The sequence below is a fragment of the Danio rerio genome, chromosome 22 (genome assembly GCF_049306965.1).
Source record: "Danio rerio strain Tuebingen ecotype United States chromosome 22, GRCz12tu, whole genome shotgun sequence".
NCBI classification, from domain to species: Eukaryota; Metazoa; Chordata; class Actinopteri; order Cypriniformes; family Danionidae; genus Danio; species Danio rerio.
The window spans coordinates 15,663,883-15,679,971 of NC_133197.1; the positions used below are offsets into that span (position 1 = coordinate 15,663,883).

At 33.8% G+C, this 16,089-nt stretch overlaps 1 protein-coding gene across 28 annotated transcripts in view; it reads right to left on the minus strand.

Annotated features, from left to right (window-relative positions):
- The window catches only part of eps15l1a (epidermal growth factor receptor pathway substrate 15-like 1a), a 49,474-nt gene extending 35,981 nt beyond the window's left edge, over positions 1 to 13,493 (minus strand). For 16 of the 28 annotated variants that reach the window (XR_012397526.1, XR_012397524.1, XR_012397523.1 and 13 more), the window contains exons 1-13: positions 13,444 to 13,493; positions 9,299 to 9,340; positions 9,103 to 9,192; positions 8,978 to 9,025; positions 7,068 to 7,163; positions 6,917 to 6,982; positions 6,700 to 6,825; positions 6,422 to 6,481; positions 4,870 to 5,112; positions 2,929 to 3,086; positions 2,692 to 2,848; positions 1,934 to 1,996; positions 214 to 299 (exon numbers count right to left, since the gene is read on the minus strand). Coding sequence is in view for 21 of the 28 variants with exons in the window: in XM_073936793.1 (XP_073792894.1) it covers positions 214 to 299; positions 1,934 to 1,996; positions 2,692 to 2,848; positions 2,929 to 3,086; positions 4,870 to 5,112; positions 6,422 to 6,481; positions 6,700 to 6,825; positions 6,917 to 6,982; positions 7,068 to 7,163; positions 8,978 to 9,025; positions 9,103 to 9,192; positions 9,299 to 9,340; positions 13,444 to 13,470 (1,262 nt within the window). In the remaining 7 variants the exon portion in view is untranslated. Of the gene's footprint in view, positions 1 to 213; positions 300 to 1,737; positions 1,759 to 1,933; positions 1,997 to 2,691; positions 2,849 to 2,928; positions 3,087 to 4,869; positions 5,113 to 6,421; positions 6,482 to 6,699; positions 6,826 to 6,916; positions 6,983 to 7,067; positions 7,164 to 8,977; positions 9,026 to 9,102; positions 9,193 to 9,298; positions 9,341 to 13,443 lie in introns of all 28 variants that reach the window. The other 12 variants (XM_073936792.1, XM_073936787.1, XM_073936784.1 and 9 more) reach the window with 1 other exon arrangement.
- Between the last annotated feature and the right edge of the window lie 2,596 nt (positions 13,494 to 16,089).

The following is a 16,089-nucleotide window of genomic DNA, read 5'->3' on the forward strand; positions in this document are numbered from 1 at the left end:
TATTTCTCATAACACTGACCTTTTTTAAATTTTTTAACTAATTTTATTATAGCCAAACAATAACTTTCTCGAAAATAAAAAAATATTATAGGAAATACTGTGAAGAAAATTCGTAGCTCTGTTAAACATCACTTGGGAAATATTTGAAAAAGAACTAAAGATTTCACAGGAGGGCGAATAATTTTGCCCTAATCTGCCGGTGTCTGTCCTCACCTCTGCAGTTGTGCGATTTCTTGGCTGATATCATCCAGTTCTTTAATCCCGGTGAATTCTCCTGAACCCACGGAGCTGGAGCTGTCCTGTATGAGCAGATCCAGCAAACACACTCAGTGGCGGCCGGCTAAACCTCACACCACCACAGCACCACATAAACAGAAAGGGAAAGAGACACCAAAGAGCCACACGGGACCAGAAACCAGCTCGTCTTCCACCTCTGATGTTTAAAAACAAATAAAACAACAAAAAAACACCCAGGCTCATTGGAATTACGTGCCCAGGGATACATTTCTGAGAATCGAGAAATATGTACCGGATGCTACGTTTTCTTGCAGTTTTGGTTTTCACAAATCCACTAGAGGCCACCATGTACATTTTTGACGATCTTAAAAATGTTACTGGGGCAAACTTTCTCATATTCCATTTCTCGTAAATCCACTAAAGACCACTGTGTTTATTTCTGTGTACGTCCTTCTTGCCATGATGGTACATTCTAATGTTGACACGATACTAGAATTTCGGTACCAATCAGTACTGAAAACTTAAAAACATCCAGAAATGACTGTGATTTGCTGTGAAGGTCATCAGTTTACTGCTCTTCACCGGTGTTCACCAAATGCAAACACAGATACACACAACTGTTGCATTTCAATACCACAAAAATCAGTGGAAGCATCAAGCGAGAGTAATTTACATATTAAGTCACTCCAAAGATGCCATCAGACATTTTGCAGTGCGAATGATCGATTGAATGACATGCCATGAATTGAGCGTTCTGGACGTTTGACGTGCTTAATTCGTGATTTGCATGAATCGCTCAAGTTAAAAAAATCTAAACTTTGGTGGACATTCATGCCACGTTAACCAATCAGGAGCTTGCTCTAATAGGGTCGTGACGTAGCGCCTGTAGTTTTTGTCCTGGGGGGAAATCCTATTGCCGACACAACAGCTCATCAAAGTAGGGCCGACTTAGTCGGAAGTACCTTTGAAAGTGTCCGCCATTCAGGCACCGCTTCTAGGGGAGTTGATGAACTCACAGAGCTAGGTGCATCTCTAAAGAATCTGAAGGACCCAAACACGGCGCTGAACAAATCTACGCTGTTTTTCAGCCATTTTAAAGCACATAAAGCTAGCTACTCTCTCAATAAAATGCATGTCAGCCATTAGCAATGAAACTGGAATTACCAGGCAAACAGACGCCCCTCTCACGACACGAATCCACATCAATCGTGAAGTGAATTTAAAACATGAATTTGATGCACAATTGAAGCAAGTAAACTTAAAATGTTCATGATGGAATTTTACACACATATTGCAGACATATGTACCCACAAGCACATATTTCTCAGTTCTCAAAAAATGTATCCCTGGGCACATTTTCCCAATCAGCCTGTGTTGAAAAAAAAAACATAGGGGGAAGTCACGGCACCATTTCACAGCACAAATGCTTTCCAACTCAACGGCTCCACTAGAAGAGCATCCAAAGCATTTGTTTGGGGCTTCTTCCAAACATTTACCTACCCACAACTTGAACATTATTGCCTGATTTTGATGTTAGATTAAACATCAGCAGCGTTGAAGTGTGGATGGAAAGGAACAAAAGATTGTTTTCGTGATTGGATGTTAGTGGCTCTCCTGAACGGCTACAGATTCATCTAGTAAAGCTTTTGGGTTTGTCAGGATTATATAATAAAAGAGAGAAAAGGAGGTCGCTTACCCGGCGCATCTCAGTCAGTGCGGCCATGTCAGATCCCACCGGTGTCATGTATCCTGACAGACTCTAAAACAGCGCAGAAAGAGCTTTAAATCAGAGGTTCAAGCTAAACCTTCTATTGTTTTTCAAAAACAACAACTTTAATGAAACAGTTTTGATTAATTACATAAATTATAACAAGCTAATTTACAAAAATAATGTTTGTATGTGTATTTAGTGACGTTTATTTATAATATATAATATTATATGATGTCATGGCTTTGCGATCAAAAATGTCATTATAATGGAAGTCAATGGGGCAAAAACAGCCACGAACATAACGAAAGAGTAGTAAATCTGCCCAGAGGGTATTGTTGATTTTTTTTTTTTTCAAAGCATTTTGCCCAAATATGTGTCAAAATAAGAAATATTATTCCCTTTGCTGAAACACAGAGAATACTGTGGCCAAATTAGGACTCAAAATCACTCCAGAATGGATGAAAACATCCCGCACAGCACACAAGGGTTAAGGGAACGTTATTTATTTAATGCAATTGTCTTTTTATTTGAATCTAAAACTTTATCAAATAATATATTTGTTTTTATTATTAGCTCATTTAATTGTTTTAGTTCTAGTTATTCTAGACTTATGGTAAAAATGTGGCTAAATTATACATGTTCAGTGGCTCACTTCCTTCAGATTTAAAACATCAACCTATCAGTCCAATGCAGAAGCCTATCATGCATTTCCATAAGTGTAAAGTGGTAAACATGAGACTCACAGGTCCCGGTGTGCCGCGTTCAGATGGTGGGATCATGTCTGGTGTCAAAGCCTGCGGAGGATCCAGACCTTTGCTCACTTTCTGCTGAATTAGATACATGGCTAAGGAGAACTGCTCGCGTGTGAGTTTGCCCATCTGCCTGGTGTCCGCCAAAGCCCTGACAAACACAGCAGAGTGATGAAGTGATGAATCTGGCAACCACGACAAAAAATTCAAATGTTAAAATTTTGTTGTTACCAAATGTGTGCCAGAAGGTTCTGATGAAGTCCAGACTGCATGAAGATGTCTTTAACTTCTAGTCCGCTGACGAAACCATCCAGATCTGAGTCTGTTTTGAGGAAGATGTCATCATAGCGCCCCCTGTCTGCAACCGGCACTACCCAGTTTACTGAATGCTGAGGGATGAATAAAACATTCATCTTTAAGGCATAAAAACAATGCAGGTGGTGAAAAAGCGAATAAAGTTATTTAAACATGTGATATTTAAATATGCAAATGAGGCATTCTTTAATTAAATATGCATCTGGTGTCAACCTGGTAAAAGGGGTGGTTCTTTTTTCCCAAAAAGTGGATCTTTTTAAATAAGATAGGCCTTATTTGAGCTACTACTTATTTATGAGATTTAAATACTGCATTTTAGTGACATTTTAAGCACAAGTTTAGCTGAACTAGATTGCCTGATGGTCATAATAACCACATTAAGTACATTTGAAAATTCATGGATAACAACAAAAGAAAAATAGTATTCAAATTCATTTTAATATTGGTCGCATTTGGTGATTCACACCTGTATTTTCTCTGTTTAAAAACAATACAGTAGTGAAAGATGACTTCACCACATCCGATTGTGTGTTTTGTTGCACAGCTGAATACTGATTAGCGAAAGTCACTCAAGTGACAGCTGACAAAGGATTCCACTTGGTCTTAAAACCTTTTTCAATGGGTTATTTTCATATTTATGATAGCTATTCATGATTTCTATGTATGATTGCATAGAAGTCATATAGGACAAATGAGCTTATGTATGGGACAAATTCTGGACCTTTGCTAGTGAGGGGTGGGTCTTTAATACCACCCAAACGCCCTCTGACTACGGGCCTGAAAAGTCAGGTTTTGTTTTTCTTTTTGACATATTAGAGTAAAAGTTTATTTTAAAGAGGCAATTCTGGAAATCTCTTTAGCACTCCATAATTCAGAAAATACGTAAAAGTGAAAAAGCGAAGTGAAAGTCTTGAAATGTGGCCACATATGGTAACCGAAGCCCGGAATTTGTGCTGTCTATTTAACCCATCAAAGTGCTTTATATACACAATGTTTGATATATTAACCATTGATACACTGAAATGCATTCAAGTGGGTGTCATATTGTGGTAAAAATGATGTTTATGATGATTAAAATGATATGGCAGGGAACTGTGCTGTTGTGGAGCTTTGTGTTTTGAGGAAACTTCAAAAATGTGTATTGTAATTGAAATCTACAGATGCAAATTGATGAAGTGTGAAAAAAGAAAAGTTTTGAATGTTTTATTTACATTTTACTGTGAAAAAAACTGTAGTCTCAGAAGTTTCGTAAATGACAGGTGCATCAAAAACTACGTGCCTTGCCTTAATTGTTGGGTAAATCCTCCATATAAGTGTCAGGGTCTCTGCAGGTTTCTAAGAGTTATATTTAAGACTGTTTAAGACCTTTTTTAATACAAAACGTAATGAAATTTAGGACCAATAGAAAACTATCATTTTAGAGTATCGAATTTTCAAAACAAAAGCACACAACACAAATAACAAAGAGCGATTTGCTTGCATAAGCGAAATCTATTTCAGGGGTGTCCAAACTCGGTCCTGGAGGGCCGGTGTCCTGCAGATTTCAGCTCCAATTTGCCTCAACACACCTGCTAGGATGTTTCTAGAAAACCTAGTAAAAGCTTGATAAGCTAGCCCAGGTATGTCTTTGGACTGTGGGGGGAACTGGAGCACCCTGAGGAAACCAACGAGAACACGGGGAGAACATGCAATCTCCACACAGAAATGCCAACTGACCCAGCCGGGGCTCGAACCAGCAACCTTCTTGCTGAGAGGCGACAGTGCTACCCACTGAGCCACCGTGCCACCCAGGCCTTATTATTATACTATGGAATTTAAGATATTATAAGGATCTGCAGACACCCTGAGTGTATGTACCTGTGAGGATTTGAGCGTGTGTTTTGGGGACAGACTTCCGGCGCTGTTGAGCGAGTTCATGCTGCCGTGAGAGGGAGTTGAGCGCAGGCTGTCTTTAGGTGGCGGTGGGCTTCCCGGTAACACTGGCACCATGCTGGACAATGACCCTGACGACTTCTTTCTTTTGGATGGAGGGATGAGTGAGGAGGGCAGGACGGACGGCACAGGCTCCTTCTCCAGTGCGCGGTACACCAGATGCATTGCCTGTACAACAAGTGACATAAATTAAACTAACATACTACTTATGCTTAGTTTGTATTGAGCAATAGTCTGATTAAGGAACGGCCACATAAACAACAATGGAGGACATACAGCAGATCCTGTTCTTGCTTCTGGGGATATGTGGCTTTTTTGTCACCAGAAGAGACACTAATTCTAGAACATGGTTTCATTCTTGCATGCTTTCATAATATTACTGCGATATATTTAAAAATGGTGCTTCCTGTCTTTTACCTCCCTCACTGAAAAAATGCTGGGTTCCACACAAAAAGATTTGTGTAGGGACAACATGAAAGAATTATGTTAACTTATTCGTTTTTACAAATTTAAGTGGATTGAACGTAAAATAATGAAGTTGTCCCCACAAAAAATACCATTTTTTGAGTGGCTGTCTTGTTACATGTGCAATTGGCAATTCTCTCTGAACCAATAAGTGCTCAGTAGTGAGTCTTGCTCCCCCTTTTTAATAATAGGTACTGTTGTTCTACCTTTACAAAAGCGGTAGGGTATGATTTGCTATTTTGGTACTTCTGATAGAAAATACGCATGCACTGTACACTATTAAAAATGAAGATAAATAACTAAGTTGTCCCAAAAAAAATTAAGAATTGTGTTGTTTCAACTCCATACTCCATACTGCTCAGTGGAAACAGCCCATTAGATTCTTGCCTTAAATGATTAAAAATATATTTGAAAAAATATTTATATTTATTTTTTAAAAATCATTCAATGTTAAAAACATGACAATAATTCTAATTGTATGAATCAAAATGTGCATCAATATATACACCAAACATTTATTGAGTGATACAATATGATAATATGAGTGTTTAATAATAACATATCAATATGGCTGAAATACCAGTCTATCATCATTCAGGTATATTTAGAAAATATGAAACCAACCGATTACCGGCTGCACATATAAAACAAGCATATAAAAGAACAACTGATCACAAGAATTGTGTTATAGTCTAAATTACTAAAACTTATTGTTAGGTAAAAAATTGTGAAAGTGTAAAACTTTTAAAATGACAATTATTTTCTTGTTAAACTGACATTAAAATTGAAAGTAAATTAAATTGAAATTAATGTCAAATATTTTCAGCCTTTTCTATATCCTGATAAAAAAATGTTTTGCTCCAAAAGAAAAACATAATTTAAGATGACAGATTCGAATGGACAATTTTTTGCATTTTAAACTGACTTTGAGTTGCATACTGCACTCAGTATGTTGACATGATAGTATGTATTACGCTATAAAGATTTTAACATTGAAAAACGAATTACTCACCACTGCAAACTCATCTCTGTCCAAGTGTCCGTCTTTGTCTATGTCACTCAAATCCCACACCTGATCAAACAGACAGATTTAATAATCTCATTATTATAAAATATTATTCCAATAAATTCAGAAAAACATCCCAATTAAATACAAACTATTATTTTAAAAAATAAAAAAATTATAATAATTAGTACAAATTAATAATAATAATTTATAAAATTTGTTATCATTATAAATAGTTTAGGGTTATGGGTTCATTCAATTTATTTTATTTTTTTTTTTTTTACCTTTCCGAGAACATCTACAGGTAGTTTGGAGTTAATCAGTACTGGTTTGACCTTCTCACCAGACAGTAATCCGTTCACCGGGGCAAGACTTTCAAAAATACCATCAAATTTGCTCTTCTCTTCAGGCTGAAAAATAAACAAAGAGATTAAGAACAAAAAAAAATATTACAAAATCTTTTATAATACTAAATCACAAAGACAAGCAAAGTTAAATTACCCGCACAGCCCAGTGACTCTCATTAGTAGATGTTACTGAACTCAGTGATGGACTACTGTGATCCTTCTGGAATAAAAAGTGTACAAAGAAAATGTCTGTGAGCTCATACCAATCATATACAAAAATATCAACTATATATAATGAGACTTACGAATTTTGGTGGAGGAACAGGGAGATTTAAACTGGAAATGCTGATGTCGTGGCCGCTCTGTGCACATGCCACGAGACGCAAAGCAACGTAAAATCCCTAACAAACAAACCATAACAGATCAAGTCAGCATCCAATTTCATTCATTTATTAATTTTCTTTTCGGCTTAGGCGCTTTATTAATCCGGGGTCACCACAGTGGAAGGAACCCCCAACTTATTCAACATGTTTTACGCAGCGATTGCCCTTCCAGCTGCAACCCATCACTGGGAAACACCCACACACTCTCGCATTCACACTCATACACTACGGACAATTTAGCTTACCCAATTCATCTATACCGCATGTCTTTTGACTGTGGGGGAAACCGGAGCACCCGGAGGAAACCCACGCCAACACAAGGACAACATGCAAACTCCACACAGAAATGCCAACTGACCCGGCCAAGGCTCGAACCAGCAACCTTCTTGTGAGGTGACAGCACTACCCACTGCACCACCGCGCCACCAGCATCCAATTTACAATTGCTAAATTCCATATAAATGTAAACATTTTTTACTATTATGCTACATAATGCATAGCTTTTGTTGATAACTATAGCTAGCGAAAGATTCATGTTAACTGAATAAAAATCTGAAATAAATTATATTAAAATATTACATTAAAAACTTTAGTTTTTACCAAATAAATATGAACATGATAATCTCAATTTGAACTTGACAATCTTATTTCTCAACAGTAGTCATGACAAAATCGCCAAACAACGTTGTTGTAACAAACGTGAACAACTGTACAGACCCCTCGCCCAAAAAACCACCAGGCTATAAAGCTTGACAATTGGCTTTTCTGTATGGAAGTCGGGACTTCTTATTGACCGTTTCCACTTTATCAAGCTTGCGTTTCCACTGCCAAAAGGATATCCTTTTGGTGTGCGAGGTGTATGACAGAGTTTCAGACGACGTCATTTTTACTTAAGGAAATGTCACAGTAAAGCCATACGGGTCGTTCATAGGATCATATGAGAAGCACTTCTCACAAAACTGATGCTTTATACACATAAATACTTGTCTATAAATGTTCATTAACACCCTTTCTATGAACATGATTAGATTATAACTCCAGATCAATGACAGAGCGAAATAGCCAACAGTAACGTCTGCAGTTATATAAAATAAATGAATAAATGCAACATATATAAACCCATGCAGACCATTACAGTCTCCGATTTGTTATTAATTACCGAAAACTACACACAGCATACATTTAGGCCTTATTTGGGTTCAAAAACAACAGGCAACATATAGCCCACAGACAGTGCAAACCTCTCATTTGTGTCTGTAATATTCAGCAGCACATGTAACCTCTGTTAGAGAGTAATTCCGTCATTCCGAGTGCATAATAGTCTGAAAGGTGATGATCATAGTTAAACATGGCAGTTTGTTAATGTTTTAGGTTGCTGAAAGCATCATTTGCTGTTGTTTTTCTGGCTTCTCCTTTGTTTTTTCGCGCTTAACTCTTGCGCTTGTCTCGTTCTGACAGGATCGGATATCACAGCTCTTCAATGATCAAATGTACGTTATTAATAATACTAATTTGAACTATTTATCTATTTTTAATTTCTATTAATTAATTTAGTTTTTTAAAATTCATTTACTTATTTTATTTATTATTATTATCATATTTCTGCTCATTTATTTAATTGTTTTTATTTTTTCTCTTTTGCATTGTTAAAATGGGCATTATCTGTTGGTTTGTTTTAATGTGTTTGTAACTAATAGTAAATATATTAATAAAAAATAACAAAACAAAACACATAAATAACACAAATAATGCAGTATATGTCCTCCTTTTTTTCTGATGTGTCATGCATATAACTGTTTAACATTCAATTTAATCAGCTACAACAGCTTTACCTGTTTGTCCAAGAAACCTTTGCCATCTGGATCAGCTAAATCCCAGATCTGAGAGGAGACGAGAAGGTAACTGGGGATTATAATTATCCAGAATTAAGATTTAATCGTTTTACCAAAACACCAACCTTTCCTAATGTGATGTCAGGCAGACCAGATTTCTTCAAGAACAAGGCAGCCTCTGTTGGTCCAACCCTACCGGTGTTTCCTGGGTCGACCTTTATTTACAAGCACATTAAAGAGAATGAAATAAGCTCAATATTGATTCAGTATGAAGGTATTGTTAAAATGCAGTCAAATGAGATGCAACATAAATGTCCTTACCTGTCTGTAAAAGTTCTCATATACAGGGTTTCCGCTTGACAGCTAAGAAACAGAGGAAAACGGGAGAAGCTTTAGGATTAAATCCATTTAAATAGAATATGCTGATAATATGTCGGATTGAGATATATGTTTTTAGTATTATGTAATATAATGTAGTGTTTTTGTTAACTAAAGCTTCTAAACATGCTTTTTGTTAGTTGACATTTTTTATTTGTACAGTTGAAGTTAAAATTATTAGCCCCCCTGTTTATTTTTTCCCCACATTTCTGTTTAACAGAGAGATTTTTAGAGATATTTTCAACACATTTCTAAACATAATAATTTTAATAACCCATTTCTAATAACCGATTTATTTTATCTTTGACATGATGACAGTAAATATTATTTGACTAAATGTATTTTTATTATTAAAAACTGCTTTTACTCGAGCCAAAATAAAACAAATAAGACTTTTTCCAGAAGCAAAAATATTATCAGACATACTGTGAACATTTCTTTGCTCTGTTAAAAATCATTTGAAAAATATTTTTAAAAAAGAAAAAAAAATTTAAAGGCGGGCTAATAATTCTGACTTTAACTGTAATTAAAAATTAAATATAAATATTACATTAAAAAACTAAAACAACAAATAAATAAATAAATAAATGTTGCAGTATTAAAGGGTTTTTGTTTTTTCCTGTAAATGATTCAATAAATACAGTACCGTGACATTCATACCGAGGTATTACCATACCGTGAAATTCTGATACCGTTACATCCCTACAAATAACCCAAAACCAAACCTGCATTCTGATAGTATAGTAACCCTATTAGGTCAGGTGCATCCCAAATCACACACTTATGCACTATTCTATGGCATTTTGTAGTATAAATAGTGCAAGAAGTGCATTCACATTGAAAACTCTAAAAATCATAAGTGCACTTTAATTATCCGGATGATGCACTTATTCAACCGGTAATATGAAGTGTGGAATGATGGACACTTCACGCACTTAACAACCGCAGCTTTGCCCACATAATGGAAAGGGGGAGGTTTCGGTGCTTATGTCAATTTAATATTCTTCCTTAGTAGTTGGAGTTACAATGTAACAAGGACACCTTAAAATAGAGTAACCAAAAATGAAAATGGAAAATTACGCCATGGCATTATCAGAAAAAACATTTAAAAAGTAGTCACAAAAAGTACATAACTATTATCAAAACCTAAACTGCAACAAAAAAGAAAAATCAATGAAAAATTAAAAGTAGTAATAGCAACAAATAGGTACATGAGTAATCCTAAAATAACAGATATACACATTTATACACATCTTTGTAAATTTTTAGATACATTTACATACAGTGAGATTACTGATGCTGGTAATAACTGACCCATGTTGATGTTAGTTTTTTTCTTTGTGTATTTATTTTTCTCACCCTCTCCGCTTCTTACTCAACCCTTGTTGTGTCGGTTCCACCAATCTCCGGACAAGCCGCAAGCATTTAAAGCCTCAACAGACCAGTATGTGGTGTGCGTTCTGCCTCGGAATACCTTTTGTGCTCCACACAATTTGTTTTTGACATGCTTAATCTGTTTAGTGATTCATTATCTCAGTTTACTGTAGTAATTCGAGTTTGCTTGTTGAACTTCGTTGGCTTTGAGTAAAATAATGTACTGGTTGTTGTGCGATTCTAAACTGAGTCTTTAACCGTCTTGTTAGGTTTGTTTTAGTTTAGATGGATTTTTGTAAGATTAGTTTGAGTGTTTTCCACCAGTGTAATTTTGAGTTTTGTAGTTTATTTAGTTTAGTTCGGGTGTCGTGTACAAGATCTCAGTTTTTATTTTCATTACTTCTTTTTTGACGCCTAGTACTTTAGATTTAAGGAGAATTGTTTTGTTTTGTTCATTTCTTTGATTTGGCTTACACTCGTTGTTTTTGTTTAAAGAGAATAATTGAAAATGTTTGATACTTTTTTCATTTATTATTGTTACACATTGTTTAAACTATTGAGTAAAAAAAAGCTTAAATACTGAATTGATTCCTGCCTCATCCTTCATCTGTCGCACACATTACACCTGTCTCACCTAAATGTTACAGCATCCCACTTAAACATCTTAAACTCATAACAACACCCATTTTAATACAACGCACCACATATCTGCATAATACCATTATTCAACAAAAGTCATCAACCTGTATTACTGTTCTATCCACATATTCCAATATAATGAAGATTTGTGTATGTAAATCACCTTGACAGTTAGTTTTAGTGTAAATGATGTTCAGATAATATTGCGGCTAGCTTGTTATTACATTAGTATAACTGTTTTTTACTGTATTTCCCATTCATATAAACAGATATAAACTTTAAATGTTCTTGCAGCTGAATGTTTATCGCAAATTTCATTGATAACATAGATGTTATGTGGGTATTTTTTGCTGAAGTGAGATACAAAGCGAACTAATCAGTTAGCAATCTAAATCCGATTAACAAGACCCGTAACATTTGCACTGTAAATATCGGTAAAACAGCCCGGTTTGAATGCTGTTAAGTGTGTAAGTGCATAAGAACATAGTGCATAAGTGCATAGTGTATAGTGTGTCATTTGGGACGTAGCTAAAGCAAGTACATGTCATTAATTAATATTCCTCCTCAGTAGTTGGAGTTACAATGTAACAAGGACACGTTAAAATAGTGTAACCAAACATGAAAATGTGAAATTAAGTCATTACAACATCAGAAATAACATTTAAGAAGTAGTCACAAAAAATACATAATTACTATCAAAACTTAAACTGCAATAAAAAAGGAATGACAATTAAAGTAGTAATAGCAACAATTCAGTACATGAGTAATACTAAAATAACAGATATACGCATACATCTTTGTAAATATATGAGCAATTCCATGCAAATGTCAACCTTGCCAAGAAAAAATTTAAGTTTTCAAATAGAGAAAACGTTCCTACATTTTTTGTGTAGGATTGTATTTTAAAGTACTATAAAAATGCTCAAAAATGTCTCTGCGAATGTTTTCAAACATTTATATTTGATTTACCAAAAGCACACAAGTGGCAATTTCACATCTGTCACATCCATAATAACAGAGCTTTTCCCTGATAAATGCAGAAATGTCAAATAAATAAAATAAATTATGTTTGTTCTATAGTGAGATCTTTTTAGATCCTTTTGATTAGTATAATTTATTTTGGGTTGTGCAGTTTATTTCACAGAATTTCTACAAAGTTTGTTGTATACTGTAAACTCTATACTGTAAAATTTTTGTCACATCTATAACGCATGTTCATTTTCCTCATTTGAAATATAAAAAATGTTTACAGATTGATATTTGCCATAACTCTGTGGTCAGTTGTTTTAAAAATATAAAAACAGTTGTTTCAATATATTGTTAACATCTACTTTCTCTGTGAATTTATGTGTTGAGTTTTTACTCCAAATGTCACAAGCATAACGCTGGAATTGCTCATATACATAAATGTACATATTGTATGCATATTTCACTTCACTTAACGTTACAGAGTAATCCGTTACAAATCAAAAGTAACGTTACAGTGAGATTACTGATGCTCGTAATAACTGACCCATCACCGCTATGCTAAACTAGCGGTTCAACACCCATTTTTATACATCACACCACAAATCTACATAATAACACTATTCAGCAGATTTCATCAACTTTTATTACTCAAATGTTATTACTGTACTGTAGTCAGATTACGTTACAATTATGATTTGTGTATGTAAATCGCATTGACAGTTAGTTTTAGTGTAAATGATGTTCGGATAATATTGCGGCTAGCTTGTTATTACAATAGTATAACTCCTTTTTACTGTATTTCCCATTCATATAAACGGCCGTAAACTTAATATGTTCCTGCAGTTGAATGTTTATAGCAAATTTCATTGATAACGACGTTGTTATGTGCGGATTTTGTAGCAGACAAGAGATACAAAGCGAGCTAATCGGTTAGCAATCTGAGCCCGATTAACGAGGCCCGTGACATTTACGCTGTATATATTCGTAAAACGGCCCGGTAGCGCAAGCAATGTGGTCGATTTGTGTGCAATTGTTAGATCTGTTTCTGTTTGCGGATGTTTTTTCCTTGTTATTAGCGTATAATGGGTGATTTTAGCTGGTATTACCTGAGTGAGGGTCGCGAGGGCTGCCATCTTTTCCCTGTTGCTGCGGAAACGGCGGGTGAGGGAATGAGGGGGGGCTGAAGACGAGCGGATTAAAATATTGTTGAATATTCTTGTCGAAGGTGTTTTATTATTGTACTTTATATTTCAGATATGCCCTGCAGTGTTGACAAATGAATGTACTTATAAAATATTTATAAAGTAAACAAGACTTTAAATGAGCCCCTTTTAATTTTTTTTTTAAATTTTTAACAGCCTATTTCCCAAATTATGTTTAACAGAAAAAGGAAATTTCCACAATATGTCTGATAATATTTTTTTCTTCTGGATAAAGTATTATTTGTTTATTTTGGCAAGAATAAAAGCTTTTTTTTTTTTACATTTTAAGGACAAACTTATTAACCCCTTTAAGATATTTTTCTACTGTCTACAGAACAAATCATTGTTATACTAATATATAACAATGTTAAAAATTATATATAATATATAATAACTTGTCTAATTATCCTAATCTGCCTAGTTAAACTAGTTAAGCCTTTAAATGTCACTTTAGATATGTCTTGCAAAATATCTAGTAAAATATTATTTACTGTCATCATGACAAAGATAAAATAAATCAGTTATTAGAAATTAGTTATGAAAACTATTATGTTTAGAAATATGTTGAAAAAATCTGCTCTCCGTTAACAGAAATTGGGGAAACAAAAATAAACAATCAGGGGGGTTAATATATCTGACTTCAACTGTATACTATCTTTTATGTAGTATTATAATAAAGTAAATAGATGATGCAGTATATATATATGATATAAATATGTATGATAAAGGAAAGTATCATATATCCAAGGGTGGATTTAGTGATTTTTGGGCCCTAAGCAATTCCAGCCATACATGGGTCCCAAGTCCTGAAATGCACCCTTTCTACTTTTATTCATTCGCTCATTTTCTTTTCGGCTTAGTCCTTTTATTATTCCGGGGTTGCCACAGTGGAATGAACCTCCAACTTATCCAGCACGTAAGGTTTTTACGCAGCCCTTCCAGCTGGATCCTATCTCTGGGAAACATCCTCACTCATTCACACTCAATTTACCTATACCGCATGTTTTTAGACTGTGGGGGAACCGGAGCTCCTGGAGGAAACCCACGCAAACACAGGGAGAACATGCAAACTCCACATAGAAACGCCAACTGACCCAGCCAAGGCTTAAACCAGCGACCTTCGTGCTGTGAGGCGACAGCACTACCTACTGTGCCACTGTGTCACCCCTTTCTACTTTTACTTAAATATTATTTATATTGCTGTTTGTTGTATCACTCAATCTTCTTTTCTACATTTTAAATGGTTAATTTTTTATTTTAAAATTCATTGACATCTTAAACAAATATTTTTCTTTTATCAATTTGACTGCTGGATTGCTCCATGAAGGATATTTTATTTTGTTATATTATTATTATATAACATTACATTATTATTTTAATATATTTGATTGATTAATTTCCCAGAGATGGGTTGCGGCTGGAAGGGCATCCGCTGCGTAAAAACATGCTGGATAAGTTGCGACCCCGGATAAATAAAGGGACTAAGCCGACAAGAAAATGAATTAATGAATTAATATTTGATTGAATATCAAATAATATTCATTTATGTTCAAATTGTATTTGTTTAACTCTCACCATGCAAAATATGATAGAATACGATGTTAAATAGTTTATAAGTATAATTTATATTTCTAGATATTTACTGGGAACCCCCAGATTTCCTGGGGTCCTATGTGGCCACTTACCTCGCTCATTGGTTAAAACTGCCCCTGCATATATTTATTGTATAATCTTATTCTTCATATAGATATATCAATGTTGATCAATGAATTTAGCAAATTATAAATATGTAAAAAAAATTTTACATCTTTCTTTTTTAATTTAAGTAAAATATTATTAAGAAGTATTAGTGTTTTAACAACACATTGTGTATTTTATTATTATAGATTATATGTCGTATATGTCAGGGTTGATAAATTAATGTACTAATAAAACATAAATAAAATCAATAAGACATTTAATGTTGATTAAATATATTTTATATGTATGCTTTATTAGAAAAGTAATATTATATAATATTATATATAATAAATGATTATATTTTATCATATTGTATTTTATTGTATTTTTAAATCTAATAAATTATATTAATGCTGATCATTAAAGTTAGTAAAATATTTAAAATATATACAAATCTTCTTCTTTGCCGTTTTCAATATAAATAACATGATATAAATTGGATTTTAATAAATATAATCCTTAAATCATATCTGTTGACACCGTTTATTACATGTATTAATAAAATAAAAAATAATCATATTTTATTTTTATTATATAAATATATTTTATTATATTGCATATTATTGTATTATACATGAAATCAGCTGATATTGAGCTATGAGTTTAATAATCTAAACTAACTAAATAAATCATTCAAATTTAAAATTGTATTGTGTATTTTTTGTTTTTTTATACAACAGATCTGTCGATCTTCATAAATATTGTCATGAAATAAAATAATAATAAATTAAGTTAGATGTACATTTTTAAATATGTATAAATTATTATTATAATGCATTGTTATTTAAAAGTTATATTTTATTATGATAT